This window comes from Muscardinus avellanarius, assembly GCF_963383645.1.
Source record: "Muscardinus avellanarius genome assembly, chromosome: 5".
Taxonomy (NCBI): domain Eukaryota; kingdom Metazoa; phylum Chordata; class Mammalia; order Rodentia; family Gliridae; genus Muscardinus; species Muscardinus avellanarius.
Window position 1 is genome coordinate 84977079 of NC_137790.1, and position 27592 is coordinate 85004670.

The 27592-nt window shown below is 37.5% G+C and overlaps 1 protein-coding gene across 3 annotated transcripts in view; it reads right to left on the reverse strand.

Annotated features, from left to right (window-relative positions):
• LPP (LIM domain containing preferred translocation partner in lipoma) overlaps positions 1–27592 on the reverse strand; it is a gene marked incomplete at both ends in the record, with an annotated part of 650944 nt that overhangs the window by 460987 nt on the left and 162365 nt on the right. For 2 of the 3 annotated variants that reach the window (XM_080696760.1, XM_080696759.1), the window contains one exon: positions 5844–6036. In XM_080696760.1, coding sequence (XP_080552886.1) covers positions 5844–6036 — 193 coding nt within the window. Of the gene's footprint in view, positions 1–5843; positions 6046–27592 lie in introns of those variants that run through there. The other variant, XM_080696758.1, reaches the window with a different exon arrangement.

Consider the following 27592-nt stretch of genomic DNA (forward strand, 5'->3'; position numbering starts at 1 on the left):
GAGGTATAGCTCAGAGATAGGATGCCTCTTGGTTTCATTTCCAATACCGCCAAAAATAAAAAAATAAAAAATAGGGTTGGGGGTATAACTCAGAGATAGAATGCCCCTGGTTCCATCCCCAGTACTGCAAATATATATTTATATTTATTTATTGTATATATGTATATATGCACAGTCTATCACCACACAAATCAGTATTAATCACTGTTTTTTATACCATATAGGATTAGAAATCTATCACCTTATTAAGAAGTTCAACAGTTAATTAGTCTAATAGGTTACAAAATAAACAAGATTTTTGTCAACAAATATGAACTTCTTTTTCTGAAGCATCTAATCCACTCTGCTCAGGTAAATTAGTTCTATCATTATAGTTTCCAAACATGTCACCCAAAAATGTGTCTGTGACAGAGAACTGTGGCAGTCACACAAGAAAACCACAGGATCAAGGATTGGCTTGGCCACTTAATGAGTCTCTAAAACTGGAATAATAATCCCTGACTGCATTCAACAATTCTCATTTCTTGTATACCATTCCTAGGCAAATTTATTTATTTCTCTCTCTCTCTCTCTCTCTCTCTCTCTCTCTCTCTCTCTCTCTCTCTCTCTTTCTTTCTTTCTTTCTTCTTTCTTTTTATCTTTGGCAGATCTGGGAATGGAACCCAGGGACATTCAACCTGAGCTACACCCCTGCCCTATTTTTTTTTTTTTATTCTTTATTTTGAAACAGGGTCTCATTGAGTTGCAGAGTGCCTCACTAAGTATCTGAGGCTTTCCGTGAACCATGATCCTCCTGTCTCAGTCTCCCAAATGCTGGGATTACAAGCATGTACCACCAAGCCTGGCTTCCTAGGCAAATTTCTTATGCCTCCTAAAAAAAGTACCAGTGATTTAATTGTTCTTATTTTGGAAATAAAAGATGATATAAGTAATATGTTAGACTTAGCTTGCCAGAATTTATAGTTTATATTGAGGCACTCTGCTTTGTATCAATATTATAAATGGCTAATAATATTAACCAGTATTTATGGAAAACAGTATTAGCAATAATTCATTTATATTAGAACAAATTTATTAATATCATAGTATTAGGTTTATAATTTAAAATAATTAATAACAACTTGCATATATTTATAAAATATATTTAATAAGAAAATGCTATTTTATAATGTTATCGATATTGCTTATTATTAATAACAAAAGTCATGTTGATTATAGAAAAAATATATTCCAAGAGGGCTAGGATTAGTCTATTTTGCTAATTGCTATAAATTCGGTCCATAGAAGGGTATCTACCTCAAAATGTTTTACATAAAGATTTTTCAATAAACATACAATAGTAACTCCTAATGATTGTAAGGTATTTTGTTTCAAAAACATTCTCTCTCACACTTATCTCTCTCACACTTAGCTGATCCTCAAAACAATCTCAAAGATAGTATTACCAGATAACTTTACAAATTAAGGAGACTGTGGAGTAGGAAAGTATCATGCTGGAGGTTAGGTGGTAAAAATGAGGCCAGAATGTAAACACTTGGCCCCCAACCCAGCACTGCAACTTGTAGCTTCTGAGTCCCAAGAAGGCCTAAAACTATTTGGTAAGATCTGATGGCATCCTAGTAATTATGGGTTATTTGCCCCACAAGAAGATGTGATTTAAATATCAAATTAGCACAAGTAATATCTGATCTCTTAATGAATTAACAGCTTGTCCTTTTTTCCCAAGAGGACCTGCAAATTAAATTCATATACTATACTCCCCAGTGATAGAAGAAGACCACGATACTATTTTAAGTCATTTCTGTGGCACTACAATTGCTCGTTTTCAACTGCTAGAAAATTTAACATGACTTTCAGGAGTCCAAAAGTAAGATGTTTCTCCTTTGTACCTCCCAAGTCACAAGCAAGTGTCACCATGCATGGGGACAAAGAATACAAGACTCCAGAGACTAAAGAGAACATTGTGAATCTAAATATTCAGAAATCATCATATCCTAACACTGAACATTCTAGATTTATAAAGAAGAGGTTTTTGTAACAGTTAAGAAACGAAGCAGCACTAAACTGGCCTATCCATTTAAGACAGAAATGAAGAAAACACCCATTCTAATCTATTCCTTTAAATGTTTTACAATAGTGGCCATCCATCTCCCTTACCTAGTTCTTCTCTATTGAGGACACAAATATGCCATGCTAACTGCATGACTTTGCATCACACATTACCAATTCTCCACCAAAAGTAACAATCCAGGACCCATTAGCACCTAGGAATCAGGCACCAAACTTGCCTCTTCCTAAAGTCATGGAATAGTGGAAAAATTAAACTTATTAAACATGTATTCTAGATACAGATCACCTGCAAAATCTTGTATAACCTTGGGGAAGCCTCCCATGCCATCTCTGACTAAGTTTTCACATCTGGAAAAGGGAAGAACTAGACTAGAAAACCTTCAAGCTTTTTTCCAATTCTACTACCCAGACTTTGTAATTAGGGCATTAAAATGGCCCTCCCATGAAAGAATAAAAGAAGTAAGCTTGGGCACCACATCCACCAGGGGAGACTATAATGCTACCAGATATCATGTCTGTGTTGTTATGGTATTTTGTTATAGTTACTATGCCAATTATTTATATCACATAGAAGTATACAAGATAACATAAATAGGAATCATTTATGAAAATGGTTACCAATTAGAAATTTATTTCAAAGAAGAATCATAAAATAATAAAACAATAGTTATTAAAAAATGAAGTGAGAAATGCATACCAGACACCAAATTTCTGATGCCTTAATATTGGACTGTTTATATCTGAGTTAAAAATAGATTTCATTTATAAAATATAAACAAATGAAGTTATCGAGCTCAACTTCTAATATGTAGAATCTTTTATTTTTTTATTTTTTTTATTTTTTTATTTATTTATTTTTTTTTTTTTTTGCGGGTCTGGGGATGGAACCCAGGGGCATTTGACCTCCAAGTTACACCCCCTACCCTAGTTTTTTTATTCTTTATTTTGAAACTGGGTCTCACTGAGTTGCAGAGGGCCTCACTGAGTAGCTGAGGCTGTCCGCGAACCGCGATCCTCCAGGTCTCAGCCTCCCGAATGCTGGGATTACAAGCGTGCGCCACCACGCCCGGCTTGTAGAATCTTTTAAAATCAGTAAGCACTCCAGATATGAAGTTCTAGCTCTACTCTTTTACTTGTTATATATTGCTTCCATAAGCTATTGTTCTTCTGTTAGTCCACCAATTCTAAAACAGAAATAACATGTTTTCTATCCAACTATAAGAGTAAAACTTCTCTTGTAAAAATTAAAAGACAATGAAATAGAAGTCCTGGATAATCTATAAAGGACTGGTAATATAAATAAGTTCTACTTAAAACATCTTCAATGGGAACTCTATGGATTAACTTTTTTGAAAATCTAACTAAATCTGGACATGGTGGCACACACTGGTAACCCTCAGCTGCTTAGTCAGGCCCTTTGCAACTTAGTGAGACCCTGTTTCAAGAAATAAAAAGACAAAAAATAAATAGGGCTAAAGGTGTAGCTTGAAGGTAGAATGCCCTGGGTTCCATCCCCAGTATCGCAAAAAAAAAAAAAAAAAAAAAATTCTGAAAGAAATTTTAGGCCACAAGATAATGCCAAATTTGCAAACTTTACAAATTATTTTGTATAAATATTGAGTACAATGATTGGTAAATAAAACATTACCGAATTTTGATCAACTAAACTATTGAGAGAGCAAAAAAGGAGAGAGAAAGAGAAAAAAATGAGAGAGAGAGAGAGAGAGAGAGAGAGAGAGAGAGAGAGAGAGAGAGAGATTCTAATTTCTAAAGTATTTAAAAGAAAGCTCAAATCCTTTACTATCTACCAGGAACAAAAAGGAACTGTACTTTGTTGTACCAACAAAATTTAAGGCTTTGTTTTTGTTTTGTTGTCTTGTTGCCTTTGCCCAGATTGCATAATAAACCAAACTAAATGGCAACACATTAAGACCACAAGAATAGCAAATTATCATGTTTTTCTCCTCAGTATAGAACAGAAGTTAGTGGAACAAAATCACAAATATATTACAAAATAATTTCACAAGAAATACTATGAAAATCTGTAAAATCAAACTTGAAACACATACACACACACATGCACACGCACACATGCACACACACACACACACTTATACGCACATGGTATTGGACACTGAAAGATATTTAGAAATATAAGGAAATTCAAATACAGCTAAAAAACACACATCTTTACAAAATCAATGGAAAATAGGAGAACAATGGGAGTTAAATAAAAAGAACTAAGAAATAAAGAGCTACTAACTGGGAAAAGCACACCCCACTTTTAAATGTGCCAAAGCCCTTAGAAAAAAGTTATTAGCAGAATATCTTATAAAAGAAAATTATAACATATGAGTATCACATAAACATAAGTTGATGTGAAAAATGTGGGTACTTTCATATTTTCACAGTTAGAACTTAAAAATGAGAAAGCAAACCCCAGAGATTATAGACATAATTCCAAGGTGAGAAATATAATTGGCAACTTCAAGGTAGCCATGGTTAAACAACTCTTGGACTACAAAGCTCAAATAACAGGTATGGTAAGGTATGAATGTAACTGAAATATGTAGGTTGAAACTGCATGTGGATACAGACAACAGCCTCAGTTCAGAAACTTACTAGCCATGAGATTATACAGAAGGCCAACCTCTCCTCTCTAAGCTTCCAATTCCTATGGTTGTCATGAAGAGGTGATAAAATGCTAATGAAAAAGCAGAGCGCTTGGTACATACTACATATTCAGCAGGTGACAGAATAAGAACAATAAAGTCATAAAAATTTGATAGATATAAGGTGTTTGTGGAAACCTGGGGAAGAGAGTGATTACTTTTGATGGAGGCCACCCAGACATTTGGGGAGAAAATGATACAAACAGATTTTCAACAAGTCCAGTGGCAACAGCATGTGGGCTGGCATGCTAAGATGGGGCAAAGAGTTGTGAGCCACAGAGTTTTACAAACAAATCAGAGCTAACGCCAGTGCTTCTGGAAAAGTAGAATGCACGTCAACCACATGTAGTATGCGCAGGGCATCTCAAAGAAGGGGTGACACGAGCAGGCAAGCTCAGTGTAAGTCACGGCATGCAGAGAGCTATGTACATTCTCTATTCTCTTCTCACATGCAACATTCATGAGCCTCCTTAATATGGAGCCTGTACTTTATAACCTAACACTGGGGCATGTCAACTGTCATTTGTAGTAAGATTTCTTCACCTCATTGCTTTACTCTCAAACTACGCCTTTATTTCTGTCCTATTAGAAGTTCTTTTTAGTTCTCCCCAAAGGTAGGAGCAATGCTTTTAGTATCAGGAGCCTGAAAATAAATCCAGGCACCTTATTAGGTTCATATGGGCTTGTCACTGGACTATTGCTTGGCAGTATTTTGGATCAAATGTCCATTGGCAATAGGGAGCAAACATTGAATGACAGATGGCACAACCAGAGAGAATGGACAATGAACAGAAGACTGGGCAGTACAAGGGCACTAAGCTATTAATGAAGAGGCCACATTGTAGTTCAGACTCCCATCCTACTTATAACTGTATACCATAATCATAAAACCTTGGGAAAATCTTAATTTCTTTGTTTCTAAAAGAGGGGTTGATCTAGATGTTACTGGCAGCTCATTAACCTTTGATACACCCAAACCTATGTTAAACACATTGTGAATTCATGAGCTGCCTTTTGCCAATGCAACACTGTACTACTAATCACCTCTGTTACACTGAACTTGCCAACTGTCGGCATACAACTCTGAAATGCAGCACTTACCCTCACCTCCAGGTTGCTTGTATGGGTTGTACTTGGGTTTTGGAGCAACTACTGGTGCAAACTTCTTGGGTGGCTGTTGTGTTGACACTGAAATGCTGGGAGTCCCAAAAGAATGGGTGGTCTCCATTCGCGCAGGCACGTGGCCAAGGGGTTCACCAGTGCTTTTGGGTGGCAGCCAAGATGGATGAGACATTATTGGAATCTGAAATTAAAAAGAAATACTGTTGATATAAAAGCATGGAATTGAAGGTGGCATATGTCATGTTGTTATTTCATCTTTTTTGGTGAAAGGAATTAAGGCCAGAGGATTTCTACTACCGAACTACTTGCTTTTTAGTTTGAAACAAGGGTCTCATTAGGTTGCTGAGAGTCTCACTACATTGTTGAGGCTGTCTTTGAACTTTTCGATCCTCCTTCCTTAGCCTTACAAATACTGTGTTTACAAACATGCGCCACCAATACCTGGCTTGTTATTTTATCTTAATCCAGACTTAAGAAATCATTATAAAGCTCTCTGGAAAGAAGTATGATAAAGAAAAAAAAAACAAGAAGGATAGAAGAAGGACAAAAGGAGAGAAAGAATAATCCACAGGAGGAGGAGGAAGGTGAGGGGAAAGAAAAAAAGGGAAGAATGAAGAGAACATTTCCTCTTATTCGAATACCTCTCTTCCAATAATAACCCATGTAAGTGCCTGGCACTCTTGGGGAAGTAAATCTGAATTTTAAAAAATGGTTCCTAACAAGAAAAGTGTCCATGTGATTGGGAAAAAAGCTTCAATTCTATAAATTCTCTATTAAAACAAGTATGATATCTATTAAATGGTGATACCTAGATGAGGTGACAAATTTCCTAAGTGAGGTTTAAAAAATTAAAAGAAAGAAAAAAAGTAATTGCTGGGATACAGAAAAAAGTTCCCTCTTTCCAAGAACAGAACCCACAAGACTTCAGTGAGTAGGTGTCATTCAGACTGCTCCCTGAGTGCTGACCAGAGACTGGGCCTAATCAATGTTAGTAAAGTAACATAGGCAGAAAAATGCATAGCACTTACATTTAATGTGGCTGTGGGGAAAGAAAAACAAGTAGTTCACAAAAGAACTAATACATGTGACAGAAACAAATCTATTTCACTTGCACACTCCAGGAAATGACATTTACTCTGTAAGCATTGAAAAAATCTCATTTTGGTAACAGATGCATAACAGATATATGACAGGACACTTTTCTATACTTGTTTTGGTACACCTCAGCCTCGTATCATAATGTAGTTCTCAGTGATATGGACATATATGCACACAGCACTTGAGCCCTCCGAAAGAGCAGCTCTGCTCCCTACCAAGGAGCACTTGGAAATGGGAAAGAGGGGACACTGCTTGCCACAAAGCCTAGAATGCCTGGTATGTAGTAGCAAAAGAATAGGATATTTGATCAAGAGATGCTCATCAAGAGCCATGCTGAATAGATACTATGTTGGAAATTGAAGAAAAACTTTCTTTAACAGCACTGAGGCCAGCCAGGCCAGCAGAGTGCTGTTCTGATCAGATCACAGGCATTATATGCAGCAGGGAAAATGATGTGTTCTCTGTGAGGAGGAGCCCACAACTCCTGCCAGCAGCCTGCTGCTGGGGATGAGCCTCGCAGACTGCTGCTGAGCGGGCCCTCCAGCCTGATTGCAAGTGCTCTCCAGCATGAGGAGGCCCGGAAGGTACTGTGCACCCACCCCAGCCCCAAATCCACCTAGTAATTTATTAATTGAACTGAATTAATTAATAGGGCTACATGATTACCTCCAGATGTCTGTAAAGTCAAAGAACACAGGAAATGCATGAAAAAACAAAGGCATCAGCCATAGTAATGGAGAAACAGGGAGGAGGAGGAAAGCTGGAACACAGCCTTGCCTTAGAATTAGTATCAAATTAGTATCAGTCGACATAATGGATGAATGACAGGACCTGGAAACCCCCCCACACTACATTAGATACATCCACTCTCTCCAGACCAAGGTGTAAAAACACCTGTCCTTAACTCACAAAGCTCCTATGAAATAGGAGTGAAATAATATCAAAGTGATCTCTATATTGAAAAGTTCTATGTAAAGGGAGAGAAGGAATGTCTCTACCCTCACAGAAGGTCACTAAGGTTCATATGACCATTGCACAGCAAGGAAAACACTTGGAGCAGTAGTTTCTTCAACAGAAGATGAAAACATGAATCAATAAGGACTACTCTGAATTGGAAATCAGGATACATCTAACGATGATATTCGCTTTTCCCTCTGGTTACAGGGTCCTTCCTTTCCTTTTCTTCAGACATGATATATATATATATATATATATATATATATATATATATATATATATATATATATATATATTATATACCCATGCACATATATACTTTCAAAGTTGTGAGTTCCTTAAAAAGGCAGGGACACTGTTTCACACAACCCTAAACTACCATAAAGGTGTGGCACAAAACCATATAGAGAAATAGTCAATAAGTATCTATTTTACTCATAGTTCTTAAATCTGGTGGCACATTTGGTATTATTTGAGAAAATTTTGAAGTACCAAATAAAGTCCATCTCTCAAGGATGAGCTACACTGTATGTTTATTTGCTTGCCTGTTTGTTTTTGCAGTACTAAAGATCAATCCAGGGTCTCACACCCACTAGCAGAGAACTCTACCACCGAGTTATATCACCAGGCAGAGAAACAATTTTATTTCTGCTTTTATCTGAGTTTCAGTCTTCTACAAGTGGGGACAAAAAAGCAACTGTTTTGCTTTCACGCTATCTAATGTGACTATAAATGGGATCAAAAAAGGCTTACCATTTTAATGCACTCTGCCTATTTGTAACATACATTTTAATTGTATATTTTTAATGTGTTAACACTATTCTTGTATTTTTCTGTATGTCTAAAGTTATTTCCAAATGGAAATTTTCTTCAATGGGTTAAAAGAAAATGCAGTGGTTTCTAAAACAAAAATGCATGTTTCCCAAGCATTCCTATGTTACTTAGGGATTGTGGCATGTTTTTGTGGATGCATCATAGACATAAAGAAACTGGCTACTTATGAGAGAATTTTAAAAAAGAAAACTTAAGAGGCCGGTGTGGTGGCACATGCTTGCAATCCCAACACTCAGAAGAGATTCATGGACAGCCTCAGCTACTAAGTGAGGCCCTTCACAACTGAGCGAGACCCTATTTTGTAAATAGAATAAAAAATATAGGGTTGGGGGTGTAGCTTGGAGGTAAAATGCCCCTGGGTTCCATTCCCAGTACCACAAAAAAGAAAACTTAAGCATTAATATGCAATTATTAGCCCCATTATTGGCTCAGTGATCCCCAGCACCATGAATCACCCTGACACCTCAGGAGGCACTTCCAGCTCCTCCTCCTGAGACCCAAGTCTGTTCGCAGGTGCTCTTTGTAGACTCGCCTCTTGCCATCTTTCATGTCATCAGTGACCCAGGGACACCGTGCCCAAGATTTAGAATGAACTCTTATGATTCTGAACACTTGCCTAGCTGTGTCCACCATCACCAATGCCATTTCTCTTCTTTCTCTTTCTACTGAGCCCTCTATTTCTATATTGCCCCAGCTCAAAAGTATCTGGCTCTGCTTCCCTAGCTCCCTAATTTCCCCTAAACAGAATTATTTAATTATTTTTATGGGCCCTTCTGATATCTTTACCATGTATACAACAGTCCACAAGGAAACACTGATTCACTTGCCTATCTGCCTCCACAAGCTGGACGATTCTGGAGAGTTTCAAAATACCAACACAATGCCTGGCCAAAAAATAATTAGATAAAATATCTTATGCAGGAGTATAAAAATGAAGGAATGCTGCTCTCTCTCAGTTCTTCCTATATGCCCAGAATCTTCATCTCCCCTCCTATCATCCACAGACACAACCATCTCTTTTTCGTTTCTCTTAATGTGGTGATGCAATGAATCATGTTGACAGATTTCCAGATATTGAACCAACTTTGCATTCCTAGAGAAATTCTACTGAGTCACACTTGTAGTGTTTTGATATATTGATTGTCTAGTATTTTATCTATAGTTTTTGTACGTATACTCATAAGTAATATTATTCTGTATAGTTTTTCTGTCTGATCATTTTACTCAGCATTATTAGTTTTTGATAAGAGGGTTTTGCTTCAGATTCTCTTATATGTATTAGTTTAATAATGACCTTGTAATTATCTGATCTGTAAAGTTTAATCAAAATTCAGTATAAAGTCATCTAGATATGATAATTTGACACCTTCCCTAGTAACACATATCAATTATATTTCTAGTTACTTCTACAATAATGCCACTGGTTTCCTACTTCTTAGGCAAGATTTCAACAGTTACATGTAGCAGAAAATCTATCTTTTTCCTCTAGGTTTTCATCTCTCCTTTTTCCAACCAAGCTATCTTTAGTTAAGAATAATTTCTTACTCACCGCACATCATTTAGAGCCTGGAATTACTTCCTACTAGCCCTTGGAGACATACGGCATGTACTCCATCCTTCAGTTCAAACTGTGTGCCCTGTCCCTACACGTCACCAGCACCTGGCTTCTCCCTGTCACACACTCCTCACGTGTGAATGTTTGGCCCTGTGCCCGTTTCCCAAAGTAAACACTCAAATCCTTGAGAGCAGAAGTCCTTATCAATTCCTAATACTAGGGCGTAGTCCTAATGGGCACTCAATAAAAGTGTGTTTATTTAATGAATAAATAAATTTAATGAATAAATGCCTATCCCTGAAGCCCCAGATGAATCAGAGTCTCACCCTTTACTCAAGGAAATGAACATGTCTCTGAAGATATCTTTATACATGTATAATGAGAAAGCAAGTAACACAAAGAAAATAAGAAAAAATATAGTGACACGTCACGAGAGCTATCACAGGCTTGGCAGGGAAACTCTCAGCCAGGCCTTCGGAGACTGAGAGACCAAAAGGTGACTGGAGAAACAAAGATAATGACTGGAAACATAATAGAGGGACAAAGCAAGGTACCACTGAGAGACAGGGAGCAGACTGATTGTCCCAAGATGAAGGACTTGCAGAGAAGAATAGTTGGAAAATAGTCTGAAAGAAGGTGTTTTCCTTAAAAAAAAAAGGTAGAGATAAGGAAATAAGACTTTCATTGTTGCACAGACATCTCACAAGTGTGAAAATTCTGTGTAAGAATAATGAGTCCATGTGGAATGAGTCTAAGGAAGATAAAGGCCACCAAGTAGACCTGGAGTTCCTTGAGCCTCAGTGCTAGTCTCAGTTATTCCAGGGTGACTTTTACCAAGAAAAAGATACTCATTTGCAAACTGAATATCTGTAAAGTTTTCATCGGCTTTAATATCTATAGTTTTTTTCTTCTCTAAAGTTTTAATATAGCCATTCCTTTTGGTAAATGGATTTGATAGAGTCCTGCAGGTTTAGTGAATAGATGAACTAGCATGTATCAGTTGGGGCTTCTCAGAAAGAGACCCAGTGTAAACACAAAGGCTAGCAGAAGAAAAAAATGATTTTGCTGGACCCAAACCTACTGTACTCTTTACTTCCTCTGGCTCTAGACAGGTTTCACTCTAGACTTATAATCATCATGAAAGCAAGAAGTGAAAGGTAAGATCCCCATAGAGGCTCTAAAAATACACAAGAGAGGAACCCAAGAGCAATAACCCTCTTCTAAACAAGGTACCCACTGCTGCAAGGAGGCAGAAGGCTGCAGGTCCCTGAGCACTGAGCTTCCAGGAATGGTCAACATATAGTAATTAAGGAGACTAAGAGATGACACTTGTTACCTTCTCTATCACTCCTCTGTCATCTTCCCTAATTATCTTAGGATACAGGAAAGCCACAGGTTGACAATAAGTAGCAAGTGTTTACTGAGAACTTGTTAGGTACATGGTGATCCTATAATGGGAACAAAGACATCCCACAGCCATATGAGGTAGCACTGTAATTAATCAAATCAAGAAAGAAAGAGTGGGGGCTATGGTATGGAGTAGTGTGCTTGCCTAACATGCATAAGCCCCCCCACATACATACAGAGTAAATCTATACGGCTCTAACAGGTTAAATAACTTACTCAAGGATAAACAAGTAACAAATTACAAAGCTAAACTTGAACACAGATGTTTTACTCTAACTCCATGATCATCTAGCAACAATATATTTCCCTCTTACTGCCTCCATTCCTATCCCTTGGATTCTAGTAGCTTTAATGTCTTCTCTGTTCTCTTCCCTGGTAACCATGGTGAGTCACACACTCACAAAATGATAAAGTCAGTGGTCAGTAGACCAAATTAAACAGTGTCCAACAGAATGCATATTTAAAAAAACTAAAAAAAAAAAAATACAGGCTGATCAAGACCCTTCCTCTAGTGGAAGGAAAATTTAAGACCCCAGGTAAAGTAACAGTTAATACCATCAACACTACTAAGCCTCTCTAAAGTATTCCGTGGGTAACAACTCACTCTCATTCACAAAAACAACTGACCAATGTTTGGTCATATTTTTCTTCCTTGTTTTTCTCCCCAGATTCTATTCTATAAACATTTATATAGCTGGCCAAAATTTAAAAACAATCAACTTTTATATGGTATTTCCTTTCTTTTTTGGTGGTGGGGGCAGCTTAATTCACTAAGTTGCTAAGTGTCTCACTAAAATGCTGCGGCTAGCTTCAAACCTGTGATCCTCCTCTCTCAGCCTCTTAGGTACCAGGATTACAGATTGGGTCACCAGGCCCAGCTTATATATGATGTTTTCTAACATCCAGCGCTATAAGCTTAAAATAGTACTTTTACAAACACTCTGTTCACATTAAACTCATATGAGATTATTCTGTATACAGGATTCTATTTATGTTTGTTTGTAGTGCTGAGGACTGAACTCAGGGCCTTGTGCATGTTAGGCAAGCACTCAACCACCAAGCTGTATCTCCAACTCCTTTATGTATGTATATTCTGATTCAAGCATGGGTAACAATTGACCAAAGGCAATTAGATTATCTCTAAATGACACTTTGTTAGTCTCTAGCTCTCCCTTGGTTACTAACTCAAGGCCTGGCTCTTGGTCACTATTTACTCAATAAATAAATGATATTGATAGAAGGAACAGAAATCAACACAACTATTTTAGCAGTAGAAGAACTGGGAGACTGAGGTGCTGTGACTTAAACATCAGGAGTAGTAGATGGCAGGCTTAAATTTAGCATTCCTATTCCTTAGTCATATTTTCTTCATTTAAACAAGCAGTTATGTTTTAAATAACACTGTCCTGAAACTTTGAAGTTTTTTTCCTAAACTTTTTTCTAAGTATAAAAGCCAATACCTTCCTCGAATTTCAAAAACTTCTTCAATAGCCATGTGCGAATGTGGCACAATGTGCCTCCCTCTCTGGGGTCAGCCATTCATCCTTTGCATGCTAGTATTTAGCTGGAGGACACTGGATCGTCAGAATCCAGACCCACCTTCCAGCCTTAGCTCAGCTAGGAGCCTAGAGTGCAACTTCCGGTCTTCCTGGGATCCCGTGTCCCTGTCTGAAAGTGTGGTGCTCAATAAGCACAAATGGCAAATCTGCTTACAAGCATTTACAAGTATATGAGAAATTCTGACCATGGAACAACGAGCTAACACCAGGTAAAAGTCAGGCAGGGAGATTCCAAGTCATCTTTAATTCCCCTTAGTTTATGAGTGAGGAAGCATGGCTCTTCCGTTTATTTATTTTTTTCTTTTTTTGTCACCCGTTTCCCTGACTCTTCAACCCTCCCCACAGTAGGAGGGAGTTTTGGATTGATCTTCGAGATTACCAAGGTATCAATCAAGATTTATTATGCACAAGTAAATAAGCACTTTAGGCAAACCTTTTCGAAACAGCATAGGTAAGTCCCTACCAGTGTAATTACGAGGCAGATATGCTGTGGCATGTGATGGAAGCGTGGGAAGAGCACGCTGGAGAATAAGGCAGGCTGAAAATTACACACAATTGTTAGTTGAACAGCAAATGTAATCACCCTGCCTCTGAAGCATCAGGTCAGATAAAGCCGGAAGGGCAAAGCAGTATCTGCCAGGGGCTGAAAATGTCAATGTATTCACTCAACTTGTCTTTACAGACAGCTTTGGCCGAACACTGGCTAAATGCCCCACTCTCTGCATGGACAGCTGGCATTGCTCAGAAGGGGTAACGAGAGAACAACTCTACAGAAATGCCAAGCCTTTATATAGGCTCTCAGAGAGACACTTGGAAATATGTGGAAACAGCACTAGACTTAGAAGCAGAGGACTTGGGTATAATTTCTCACTCTGTTACTAATTGACTCTATGTCTTTAGTTCCCTGACCTCTTTGAACCTCAGTGCCTCTCCTTATCTGTAAATGAAAGATTAGATACCAGTTACCATTCCTTCCAACCCCCATATTCCATAATTTCCCCAAAAATCTACAAATTGAGTTTCTACAAACCTATTTTTTTTTTGGGGGGGGGGACTGGGGATTGAATCCAGGGGCATTCTACCTTTGAGTTATGCCCCAAGTCTTTTTACTTTGAAACAGTGCCTTACTAAGTTGCTAAGGGTCTCATTAAACTATAGAGGCTGGCTTTGAACCTGCATATCTCCTGTCTCACCCTTCCAAGTACTGGGATTGCAGGCATGAACCACCACACCTGGTCACAAAACTATATTTTAACTCCTAGGCCCCACATACTGGGGAGTATAGAGTAAAGCAAAGGATAGTGGGAATCAGTACATTAAACCTATCTTGCACACCATCAGTGTGGATGGAAATTATTGCTAACAGTGTAATATCTGCTCCTGGCAACACTGTGGGTGACAGGAAAAAACAATTCAATTTGAAAATCCCAAATAAACCAAGAAGCAGCAAAGAGGAAAGGCAGCAGGTCCAGACACATAAACATAGATTCTGATTCTTCTGACAAAGAAGCCTGCTGAGGGGAGACCTGTCCCTACACTGCACTTTCACTTCAGATTTACAATGTCACTCCAGAAGGAAGCAATTCGCCCTGACAGGGAAACAATCACATTGGAGGACCAGGACTCTCTAGAGAAGTTTAAGGAGAAAGTGGAACAAATACCAACTAACTGGCCTTTGTTTGACACAATTCCTATTAGTCATGGAAAAAAAAACAGACATGGTTGACAAGAGCCCAGACAGGCTATTCAAGAGCCCAGAGGTCACTGAGAGTCCCATCTAGGAGAAGCCCTGGGAACTGATGTGTTTCTTCTACTTTCAGTACTGTATTCAAAAAACATGATTTAAAGAAGCTAACGTGGATTATCCAATGTAATAGAGCATATCAGAGGATACATGCAAATCTAGTTTTTCTGCCTCCAAAGAGGCGGGGGAAGTTTGGCCAAACAAGTTAATAACATTATTGATTATGGGATGGTAACTAGATGCAGTACAGACAAGGCATTCAAATGGACAGAGTAGTAACAAAATCTCTTTGCCCAGAAAGTCAGTATAGAACAGGAGACATGTGCCCCAACATTACAGCCCAGATACATTTAATGCCAGTGGTTCTACTTGGATAAGTGACCAAGAGAGCACTCACTGTCTCTGGAGCTCAGTTTCTTCAGTTCTAAAATAATAAGCAATCAACAAGACAATCTCTAAAATTCCCCCCATAATAATATTTTATGGGCTGTAATGGCTCCTCTTTGGAGTATCCTTTGTGTGCAAAAAAATAATAATAATAATAACTCTCTCTCTCTCTCTCTCTCTCTCTCTCTCTCTCTCTCTCTCTCTCCACCCCCTCCCCCCACTTTCCCTCCCTCCCTACAGTTTGCTGATTCTAACAACAGACTGTAAAAGACTGTTTTCTACAAGACTGAGAGGGAGATGGACAATACCCAGAGCTCTTCTGAGCTCAGAAAGTCTTCTTCTGAAAGTGGAAATCTGGATTTATAAAGATGACATGCTGAAGGCCTAATACATAAAGGTTTTTAACCCTCTAAGAAGATGAAAAAGTGACGATGGGAAAAATCAACAATCTAATCTCGAAGGAAGCCTAGCAATCTCTTTAGTGGTTATCTAGACTCTTCCCTTTCTAACCTTACCAATAAGTGGGTAGGTCTGCAAGTTAATAGCTGTTCATTTGTCTGCGTTCCCGACAGCCTGTTCAAACTTGTATTAAACACATAAACACTGTTTGAGTTGTCTGTTTACCAGTCTGCCATGCCCATTAGACAGGCCACAGAATTTTACTAGCATTTGAGGGATGCTTTAATTGCTTTTAATATTTTAATAATTTTGTTTGTATTTTACTTTATTGTAAATTCACTTTGATATCCCAATAAAATAAAGATGATACTAGAAAAAAGATCTATCTCAGGTATATGTTGGAAAAGTTGAAATACTTAAGTATTTCTCCAATAAATATGAGTCTACTATTGATGAATCTAAGGCCATATTTACATCTGATAACACTGCATGTATCTATATGAAAATATGTATACTCAGCCCACACAACCCACCAAGAGTCATCACAGCTGCAAATCATGAAGTCAGCACTCTACTTGAACCTTTTAAACATCATATTGCTCACAAAACTTGTCACCTATCAACTGCTATTTGTAGGTTATGTCACAACCATTCTATATAAAACAGCCTGGAGTCTTTACATTGAGTTTGAACACTCAATTTAAGTTAGTATTATTGAATTTAGATATTATTGTAATTAAAATTTCCAGATTAATCTGTCTCTAATTACTTGTTACCTTAAATTTCTGCTAAAAATGAAATATACTTCATTCTGATTAATGTAAAATTAAAAGTATACTGCTATATTAAAATTTTTAAATGCCCAGGTAATGGAAAATTAAAGTAGAGGAAAGGGAGAGAAATATTTTGAAGCTTCAAAAATTACAAGGTACCTGGAAGACAGAGACAGGAGGTCAGCCTGAGGAACTCAACAAGAACCTCAGAAACTCAGAGAGACTCTGCTTCAAAATACAAAACAAAATAGGGTTTGGGGTGTAGCTGAGAGGTAGAGAACCCTTGGGTTCAATCTCCAGGACCATAATAAAGCAAAAAAAAAAAAAAGATGGTTTTAGAACACAAAGAGAATCAACTTTATATATTATATGCTTTGAAATAATAAATTTTGCTTAACACCAATCCAAAAACCTATGCAAATTATTTTTCAGTATTTGAACTTGTATGATAGACAAATTTCTCATCAGAATGAATTATGTAAAAAAGTTTTGCAACTTCACATCTAATAGAAAAACAATTAGAATCATTTTCAACTAGTGACCTTAGTCTTAAATCATGCTGATAGTTTTCCACTTTTTTTTTTTTTTTTAAGACTGAAACAGTTTGGAAAGGAATTGACCAATGGTGGCTAAGTCAAAATGAACTAGGCTGTTCCAGAGCATCTTCAGAATTGCACCAATGGAAGCTCTTTCCCTTTAAGGTTCTCTTGATGACAGTATTGATGTTGTGTATTCTGTGTTGTTATACATTTTCACCTCTATGGTAAAAAAAAAAAAAAAAATACTGCACAAAGAATGTACTCAACTAGCCAATATTCTGAAGAAACACCCCCCACACACATTTTATCCCTCTTCTCCATACACGACCTTAAGATTGGCATTGGTAATTTCACACACATACATAATGTCAGTGGCAGTGTCTCCTTCATTAACTCTTCTTCCTCCTCCCCCATCACCTCCCTCCCCTACACTCCCTCAACCACTCCACTGGGGTTTCTCCTCCATTACCTAAAGTTCTGCTTAGATCCTGATCACTCTGGAGCTTCTGTATATGACAGAAAATATATGACCCTTCACTTGCTGTGACTGGATAATCTCATTTAACATAATATTCTCCAGGCACCTCCATTTTTCTGCAAATAACATAATTCTGTTCTTTATTCCTAAGTAAAATTCTTTTGTGTGTATATCCTGTAATTCTGCAACCATTCATCTGTTGATAGATATGTAGGTTGTTTCCATAATGTGGCTATTGTGAATTGAAATACACACATATTATACATTGTTTAAGGAAGTATTTAATTACTCAATACTCAACAATAAAAAATTAATATCCGCACACCAAAATTCTTTTAATATTTACATTTCATTTATTCAGTTTTTGTAGTGATGGGGATTGAACTCAGGGGTGCTCTACCACTCAGCTAAGGCCCAAGGTTATTTTTTTTTGAGACATTAAATGGCTCATTACTGTTCCTGAGGCTGGTTTTGAATTTGGGATCCTTCTATCTCAGCCTCTCCAGTAGCTGGGATCACAGGTGAGCACCACTCTATATCCAGCTGAGCCTAAATTTGCTAATGAAGATATATTTTTTTTAATGTGGACCTCAGGCTAAAACTTAACCAACCATCTGTGAATTCTCTTGTACCTGGCCTATGACAAGGAATTCATTATCTCAAAAAGGAAGCCCCTTTCATGGTAGAAGAAAAATGACTGTTACAATGTTCTATGTGGCTGAAACCTATTCCATCACTCCTATCTATCTTGCCTTTGTGTTCTGGAATCAAAACTTCTAAATACATAGCAGCCCTTTAGATACTTTAGGTAATTTACTTGTCTAATTAAATCAGTCCAGTTTTTCCCTTTTTATTTTCCCTATAGAATAATGACAAAATTTTAAATCCTAAATTAATAGCATTCAAAGTTTTCTTTGACACCCTTCCCCCCAAAAAATAAGGTTTCTTCATGCCAAACCATAAACAAGACCCCAGGTATAAAGCAGACAAATTGATAAAAATTAGCTGGGCATTTAAATCCTTATACACTGTCAGAATCTACTTCAATTTGAGGAGGAAGCATAAAAAATACCTGCTGCCAGGTGTAGTGGTGCAGGCTTGTAATCCCAGCATTCGGAAGGCTGAAACAGGAGGATCACGGTTCGTGGAAAGCCTCAGCTACTTAGGGAGGCCCTCTGCAACTTAGTGACACCTTTATTCAAAGGAAAGAATAAAAATTGGGCTGGGGGTATAGTTCAGAGGTAGAATGCCCATGGGTTCCATCCCCAGTACCACACAAAATACAGAAAAGCATTACCTAGATCCACAGTACTTCATGAGCTGAGCAAGGGTGAGGACCCACTGCCCTAAAATAGTATCACAATAATATTGACTGTGCATGCATAGAGAACAAAGTTGGTATTTGTCTTGGCTTTATTTCCTAGTGCCTAATACAGCATCTATCCCATAATCACTGGTCAGCAAGTGATTACTGCATAACAAAAAGTAAACTTGAAGATTTGGAAACAGTTGAGATCTGCTTTTGAATCATTCTAATTCACATTTCAAACACTGTTCTTGGAGTTTCCTTATAAACCATTTGTGACCAGACATCCAATGCATGTTTGCTGTCATGGTATAATTATTAACTGTGCCCTTTTTAAAAAGTGTGTGTTTAGATAATAACTTATATAATCACCTACTTAGAGCCCTGTGATAATGAATTTTAATGCAAGTAAATCTTGAATAGTCAGCTCTACTCCTAAAGGTTCTAGATGGCTAAAGATCTTACACCCTGTACTTTGATTCTGCCACTAAGGACAGGACAGAACAACTAGCAGGGAGAAGTTGAGGGGGCTTTAGGGACTTCTCTACCCTAAAAGAATACACCTCTCGGGAGAGAGGAACAAATAGATGAGAAGAGTCCACTGAGGTAGAAGAAAGCAGAAATCTAGCAGAAGCTGTATCAACAGACCCACAAGCTCACTCTTTCTCCTGAGGAAAGGAATGCTATCTTTTCTAAGAAAATCACATTATATACTTCAATTATATCTTTACCACCTGCCCTCTACCTCTATGAATGTTACCAGTAATTTCACTGTATCTATGTTATTATAAAGTAGAAAGAAAAAATTAGCCTAGTTCTTAAATTGGGATAGGAAAAAAACTGTCTAAATTGTGTCCAAATATATCCACTGGGGTGCAAGGGTAAAATTGAAAGGGATTAATAACATTTATTTCTTATTTCTAAATAATGGTTATGTAAGAATTAAGGAAAAGAAAAATTCAATGCAGGCCCATAGGCCCTATCTCCAGTTAATATATTTTTGTTTGTTTGTTTAGTGTGGGGAGGGGTTAGTGGGGACAGAAACTAGGAGCATTCTACCTATAAATTACACCCCCAGCCCAATTGTTTTTTCTTTATTTTGAAACAGGGTCTCATTAAGTAGCTGAGGCTGGCTGTGAACTTGCAATCTTCCTGTCTCAGCCTCTCAAGTACTGAAATTACAAGCATGCACCACCACACCTGGCTTCAGTTAATATATTTTAAATAATTTTTTTTTTGCACTGGGGATTGAGCCCAAGGTTATTATATCTCTGAGTATTATCCCCAGCCCTTTTTATTTTGAAACAAGGTTTCACAAAATTGCTGAGGCTGATCTCAAACCTGCAGTTCTCCTTGACCTCCCAAGTACTGGGATTTGGGGCATGCACTACCACTCCTGACTATAAATAAACTAATTTACATTGATTTCCACGGAAATTTTTACATGCACATTGAGGGATAGGGAGAATAGATTGTGGGGAGGAGAACACAGGATGGAAATTGAGCCTTTGCTTAAGAAGAAATTCTCCCAGATATGGCAAGCATTGATATAATAATTCACATCTTTTTCTAGGACATTCCAATATTTGAAACCAAAACAGTTTATTCTCCCAGTTTAGCTCAGGGTCTTCCTTCCTTATGGCATTTTCCTGATAAATAGGAATTCCCCATAGGGGAAATTGTTTTCCATTCTGTTATATAATTAATTACATCAACAAGTAGAGGTCTAATAAAACATAAGTGCTGCTCAAGCCTCATTGAAGTATCTATTACACACTCAGCTATATGAAGGACACTCCTAAATAGGAAAACCATAACACTTACTGTGTTGGGTATGGTAAGACATAGGCACTCAACCTGCCATATGTCAGAGGCTGCCTTGCAGGCAGAGTATGTATGTAAAAGACATTCTGCCAAAATATTGCACTGCCCTGGGATATGGGAGGTAAGGTAATTTGGGGACCATGTTTTTGCTGCTCTTGTTTACTTCCTGTTGCAGTCATGGTCATGGAGATAATGGTACTTTTCTATACCCATGTTCTCACAACCTGACTTCAGTTTGGTTATTGCCAAGAAGCACCTGACAGATGGAGTAGATGGACCCCATGTCTCTGGACCTAGTTACTCTCTTCCTGATCATGGTTTCTTGATTTGTGGCTCAAAAATACAGTGTAATATTTGAGAAAGAAGACTCATGACTTTTCTCTTTCTCAATACTTTATTGTAGTTCTGGAATTCATTACTAGATGCAGAGCATAGAGCCTATTCCATGTAGGCCTTCTAATAATTTCAAAGCAACTAATACCCAGTATTAAATTCCTTCTGCTTGAAATATATAAAGTGGTTTGCTTCCCATAGTAAGCCCTGATTTAAAGACAAAACAACCAACCACCAAAACAGCAAACCAAAGTCCCTAAAATTTAGAGTTTCAAAAGACAATTCTGATATTTTATCAACATATATGTTCAAGTCATTCACTAGTCAAATGGATCCCGAGTATCTAAGCCATCAGCAATTCCTGAGTTATCCAGGCAACAGGACAAATGCATGGAACAAATACATGCCATCCATCCGAGAGCTCCCAGTCTAGTGCAAGGAGACAGGCTCAACTCACGACAGTACTCACTGGTGTGAAGGCAGCCAAAATAAATCTGATCTCAACATTCCACCTGAAACTACCCCTAAGTGGCTCTGTCATGTCTTCTGATGGAGAAAAGTTACACAGATGAAAGTCCCTTGATGTCTAATACTCCACAACTCTGAACCTTCATATTCCTAATGGGACCTACATGGACCCAAGTCCTAACAAAACTTCTTAAATTTTCAGTTCCCGACAACTGAAGATCACAACACAAAGGTCAAATAACACACAAACCTGATATAGGGGGAAAAAAAGGAACAGGAATCAGTAACCCACAAATGTTATTTTTGTGGCAACCTCAAGCTAGAAAGCCTCAGGGAGGAGATTAATATTATGGCTGTGGTGGATGTTAGGAATGCCAGAGAAGGAACACAGGTACTTTGGGGTCTCTGTCTGCTTTGGAATTTTCCACCTTAATATTTGCAGAGAAGAGGAACATTTGTATGTGCTGGCTTCTCTTATAGTGCTCAGACCAACAGATGAAGGAAAAAAATATTAGACAAATGCAATAATCTTTAGATCTCTCAAGAAAAATTACTAATTTAATCATGTCTCAGAAAATTCCTGAAATTCATAAAATACAAACAGTTTGTAGACAGAAAAAGAAATGGCAAGAGTGACCTTGTAACATGTCTAACCAGAACTCTGACATCAATTCCAACAGTGGCCACAGACCAAGGCCTTCAGTACCTCACTGGGCCCTGATTTCCTCATTTGAAAAATGGAAGCAATAATCCCTTCCCTGCTTTGTCATGCAGGTGTTTATGATAATCCGGTGAAATAATGGGTATAAAAACATCTTGTCAGCCAGGAGTGGTGGCACAAGATTGTAATCCCAGTACTTCAGAGGCTGAAACAAGAGGATCTGAGGTTCAAGAACAGTTTCAGCAAGTGGTGAGACTCTCATCAACTTAGGGAGACCCTGATTCCAAATTAAAAAAAAAAATAGGGCTGAGCAGTGTAGCTCAGAGGTAGCATACCCTCCGTTCAATCCCCAGTATCACAGAAAAGAAGTACATCTTGTCAAAGCAAGGTGATATAAATACAAAAGACGGTTATTAATAAAGGAATTTCAATAGAAAGCTATAAATGGTACTTCTGAAGCCTGGAAAACAAAAGAAAATGTAAATATAGCTGTGATTTTACAATTTTATAACTTGATGTAAGAAATGGTGACCAGAATTTTAACATATAATTCTGTGCAAAAGAGAAGAGAAACCAGCCTGGCTCTGTCATAATTGTCTCAGTTCCTGTAGTAACGCAAGAATGGAAAGATTGCAGGGAGGGGCAGAGGAAGGCACCTCAACTGTGGCACACGGAAGACATGTGGACACAACCCCAGGAAAATAACATTCCTACTTTAGTAATAATAATCTCATAAACCTGCACAGTGGCACATGCCTATAATCCTAGTACTTGGGAAACTGAGACAGGAGGATCAGAGGTTCAAGACAAGCCTCAGCAATTTAGAGAGAACTTGCTTTGAAATAAAAACTAAAAAGGAATGGGGATATATCTTTAAGGTTAGAATCCCTCTGGATTCAATCACTGGAACCAAAATAATCATCTTAATAAAATAATGATAATAATAATCTCATAGCATGTTTCTCTAAGAATTTTCATGTGATTTATACAACTGACTTTATCTCTTTCTCAGATCTCTTCCTTTCTCTCTCTCTTTCTCTCTCTCTGTCTCTCTCTCTCGGGAAAACAGACATAACTATCATAACTCAGAACTGAAACAATATTGATGGTTCTTTAAAGCAGCACTAGATCTGCTCATCTGCATGGACAAAGATGCAAAAGCAGATGTTATCCACAGCTGGACTTCAGGACCCAAAGAGCACTGGCAGGTTCTAGTAATACTCAGGCAACCACTAACTCAAAGATTTCCAAGAGGAGGTGGAGGGGGACAATATAATAGGTTATTCATAAACAAAACTGCTCCAGCTGACAAAGGCAAGGCTTTCTCCCCTGTTGATCTACAAGCAAGGAGCCAAGCTGGGAAACAGGTAAGATCTGTCCTGAATGGCAGGTGCCAGGCCTTTAGACACAAAGGTATAGGAAGAGTTAAAATTCATAAAGCAAAATAGCAGCCTCCTGAATGGCAGAATTAACTCAGCACAGATATCTCCAGGGTACTGGGATATCAGGTGACAAGGAATGTAAATTAAAACATTCATAGGGTACTAATACTTGACATGAGTTTATCCAAAGATTAAAAGATCCATAAAACACACTGTGGAAATGGATGGGTGGGTGAAATTGATACAAGAATATTATTTATTTCTATTTATTGTCACATTCTGTATCAATCACTGATGTTTTTGTTCTACAATACCTGAGTCAATGATGTGTGACAGAGACCATCTTGATGACAATGTCTAAAATGTTTACTACCTAGCCCTTTATAGAAAAAGCCTGAGAAACCCAGGTCTAAACTACAAAAGAAACCAAAAAAAAGGTTTATTTCCAGTTATTATAAAATACAATATATCTTTTTTAATTTTCTTTGCCATTTTTTAACTTTCAATTTACACTGGAGTTTAGTTTGATATAAAGTCATGATATAAACTTCATTAACGCCTACCAATTATCCCAATGCCAGAAGCATAATCTCTTCTTTTCGGAATGTTGTGAGGTGGTTCCTTTCTGACATACTACTGTCCGTGTGTACTTTTGTTTCTGTATGAGTGTATTACTACCACAGTCTCCAGCTATTTCAGCACCAAAACTTCAGTCCTTCAGTTAGGATTGTCTTACTAGGTGCTTCAACATCTGGTCAGGCTGCTCCTTGTACCTCCTTTTTCTTGCTCAAATTTGTCTTTGCTAGTTTGCCTGTTTATTGCCAATAAAAAATTACAGCTTTTTTATTAAAACTCAAAAGCAATTGACTTGAGGATTGTGCTGAGATTAAGAAAATTGTAAGGGAAAGAACCACTTAAGTGCTATATTCCACTTAGAAATGATGTATGCCTCTAAATTCATTGGAAAGGTCCTTCATATGATTCAAAGAAGTTCTAGAAACTCTTCTACAAGCCATGCACAGTTCTCATTAAAATGCTTACTTTTTTGCTGTGAATAAGATCATGAAAATTGCACAGTGTTCATTTTCAAGTGAGATATTAAAAATAAACCTAGCCATGTGACACATGGACATATATATTTAACTTTACAGTAACTAGAAAATTGCTAACACCTTTTGTGTTTCAATTTATTTTATTTTATTTTATTTGTACACTAAAGTCTTACATCATAATGTGGATCATGTTGACAATGGCATATATTCACTTAGTACCTGGTGCCCTCCTGCTTCTCCTTTTCCCTCCTTCCCAATACTGAGTGTCCAGGTTATCAATGTTATATTCACATACATACATATTCAAATGAACTTTTCATGTCATTCGCAAGAAGATGGAAAGACCTGGGGAACATTATGTTAAGTGAGATTAGTCAAGCACAGAAAGAGAATGGACATATGTTTTCTCTAATATGCTCAAGCTAGGGAGTATTAAGGATGCCAGAGGGTCTCCATATAATGGTGGGGGAAATCTCAGCAAAGCCAGAAAGGAGGGGAAAGGGAGGAAGAATTCTGAGGTTAATCAATGAAAATGCTAATACCTTTCAAAACAGATTATTTAATCCTGCAATGATTGAGGATATACTGGCTCATACATTCCTGCAAAAATTATGGAAACATCCCATACAGAAAACAAGTCATCAGAGCTTAAGATGGAGTTCAGGGTACAGCACTTGCATAATACTGTCTTCCATGTTTCCATTCTGATTTTAAAAGAGAAAGAGAGAGAGGGAGGGAGGGAGAAAGGGAGAAGAAGAGGAGTGAGGAAATTTTTAAAAAGTGTGTGTGTGTGTGTGTGTGTGTGTGTGTGTGTGTGTGTGTGTGTGTAAAAAGGGGTGAGGGAGGGAGGGAGAGAGAGAGAGAGAGAGAGAGAGAGAGAGAGAGAGAGAGAGAGAGAGACAGAGACAGAGAGAGACAGAGAGAGAGAGAGAGAGAGAGGAGAGAGAGAGAGAGACTGGGAATGAGGATGGGGATGGGGATGGGGATGCTGATGTGGATGTGGATGTGGATTGAACTCAGGGGCATTCTAACTCTGAGCTACACCTCAGCTCAAAAAAAAAAAAAAAAAAATATATATATATATATATATATATATATATATATATATATATATAATCTTTTTGAAACAGAATCTTGTTAGATTGTTGAGAATCTTGCTCCATTGTTAAAACTGTTCTGGAATCTGGATCCTCCTATCTCAGCTTCTCAAGGGCTATGCTATCATATGGAGCATTAGAAGTTCTTTTCTGAGACCCAGAGAACAGGTCACAAACAGACCTGGGACTACAAACCAGGCCTGCAGACTTGAGACATATTTGTATTTATTCTTTCCTATGTAGCATTTTGTATCCTCAGTTTTCTAAATGTAAACTCTGAAGTCATGTTTTCATATATAAAATGTAGTTGAAAATAACAATGTTCAACTGCCTCTCTAAGATAGAAAGTGACTACTTCTGAAATTTCAGGAAATGTTCTGATGTGCTGAAATTTTAATTAAATGTCTCTTAAAATGTGGCTCATATTTTGATGACATACTCAACATAGTATGTCATCAAAATATCATTACTATTATTATTTTACAAAACCCTTTTTGAAAGAAGGTCTCAATAGTTTGCTACACCTGGCTTTAAACCTGTAATATTCCTGTCTCAGCCTCCCAAGTACTGAAATTATATCACAAGCCAGTACCAAAAAAAAAAAAAAAAAAGCAAAAAGCCAGGCGTGGTGGCGCATGCTTGTAATCCCAGCATTTGGGAGGCTGAGACCAGAGGATGGTGGTTCGCACACAGCCTCAGCTACTTAGTGAGGCCCTCTGCAACTTATTTTGACCCAGTGTCAAAATAAAGAATAAAAAATAGGGCAGGGAGTGTAGGTTGGAGGTAAAATGCCCCTGGGTTCCATCCCCAGACCTGCAAAAACAAAAAAAAAAAAAAAAAAAAACCTGCTTTTGTGAGGGTAGGGGGTGAGGCAGTTAGAAATAATTCTTTCACAACTTCAGTATGATGTTAAACATTAACTTAAAATAAAGGTAAATTTCAGCTTTGAATGTTTACTTTCCTAAAAAGTATCAACTTACAGTTTTACCACTGTGAGGGAAAAACTGTATGAAATTCAGAAGCTAATTAGAAATATTTCCTTGACTTTCCTCATTGCAATTTGACAACAAATTTGGCAGAAGATGTGTACATACCTGTATACACAATGGATAACTATAATTAGTGTCTAATATTCTGTGTTACCTAAAGATAACATTGGGAGCCCACATCTACTCTGATGTTCTGTGAATTTTGAGCAGTTGTAATTAGGTCCCAGCGGAGGTAATATTTAGAAAGGAACAAGGTAAAAGAAATCATCAAATAAAAGATAGTCAAGAATAAGTGGTAAGGTAGAGACAGAGTGTGTGTGAGAGAGAGAGAAAGATTGTGTGTGTGTGTGTGTGTGTGTGTGTGTGTGTGTATGTGTGTGTTCACAGTATAATTTAAGCATTATCTATTAAAGGCATACTTTCCAAGAGTCTGAGCAACCATCTCCAGTAAACAGTGGTATAGTTTCCTTATAAAGTTTGCAGCCTTATTATGCTATGAATCTTTCTCCTAATTCCTAGGGTTTTCTCAGTGTTGAAGTACATTCAAGTCAACCTTCATAACTTACTTTTTGGTTCACCTTTGGAAAAAAAAAAAGAATGAATCTCTTATTTCCCTAAAACATCATTCAAATCATTATAAAATAAAAATTGGGAAAAAGGAATTTGGGGTAAAGCATAAATTAGATAAAATCTGAAATATAAAAAAAATCACTTCAGCGGACAGGAAAATAAATGTGGTTAAATACATAATGAAAGAAAAGTATACTAGCAGCTTCACTGAGGTTCACCGTTTGTTCCCCTAGACTGCTAATACACACTTTATCTTCAGAGCTGAAAGTGTCTAAGCCTCGTGTTCCTGTTAAGATGAGTGTCTCCTCCACCAGAT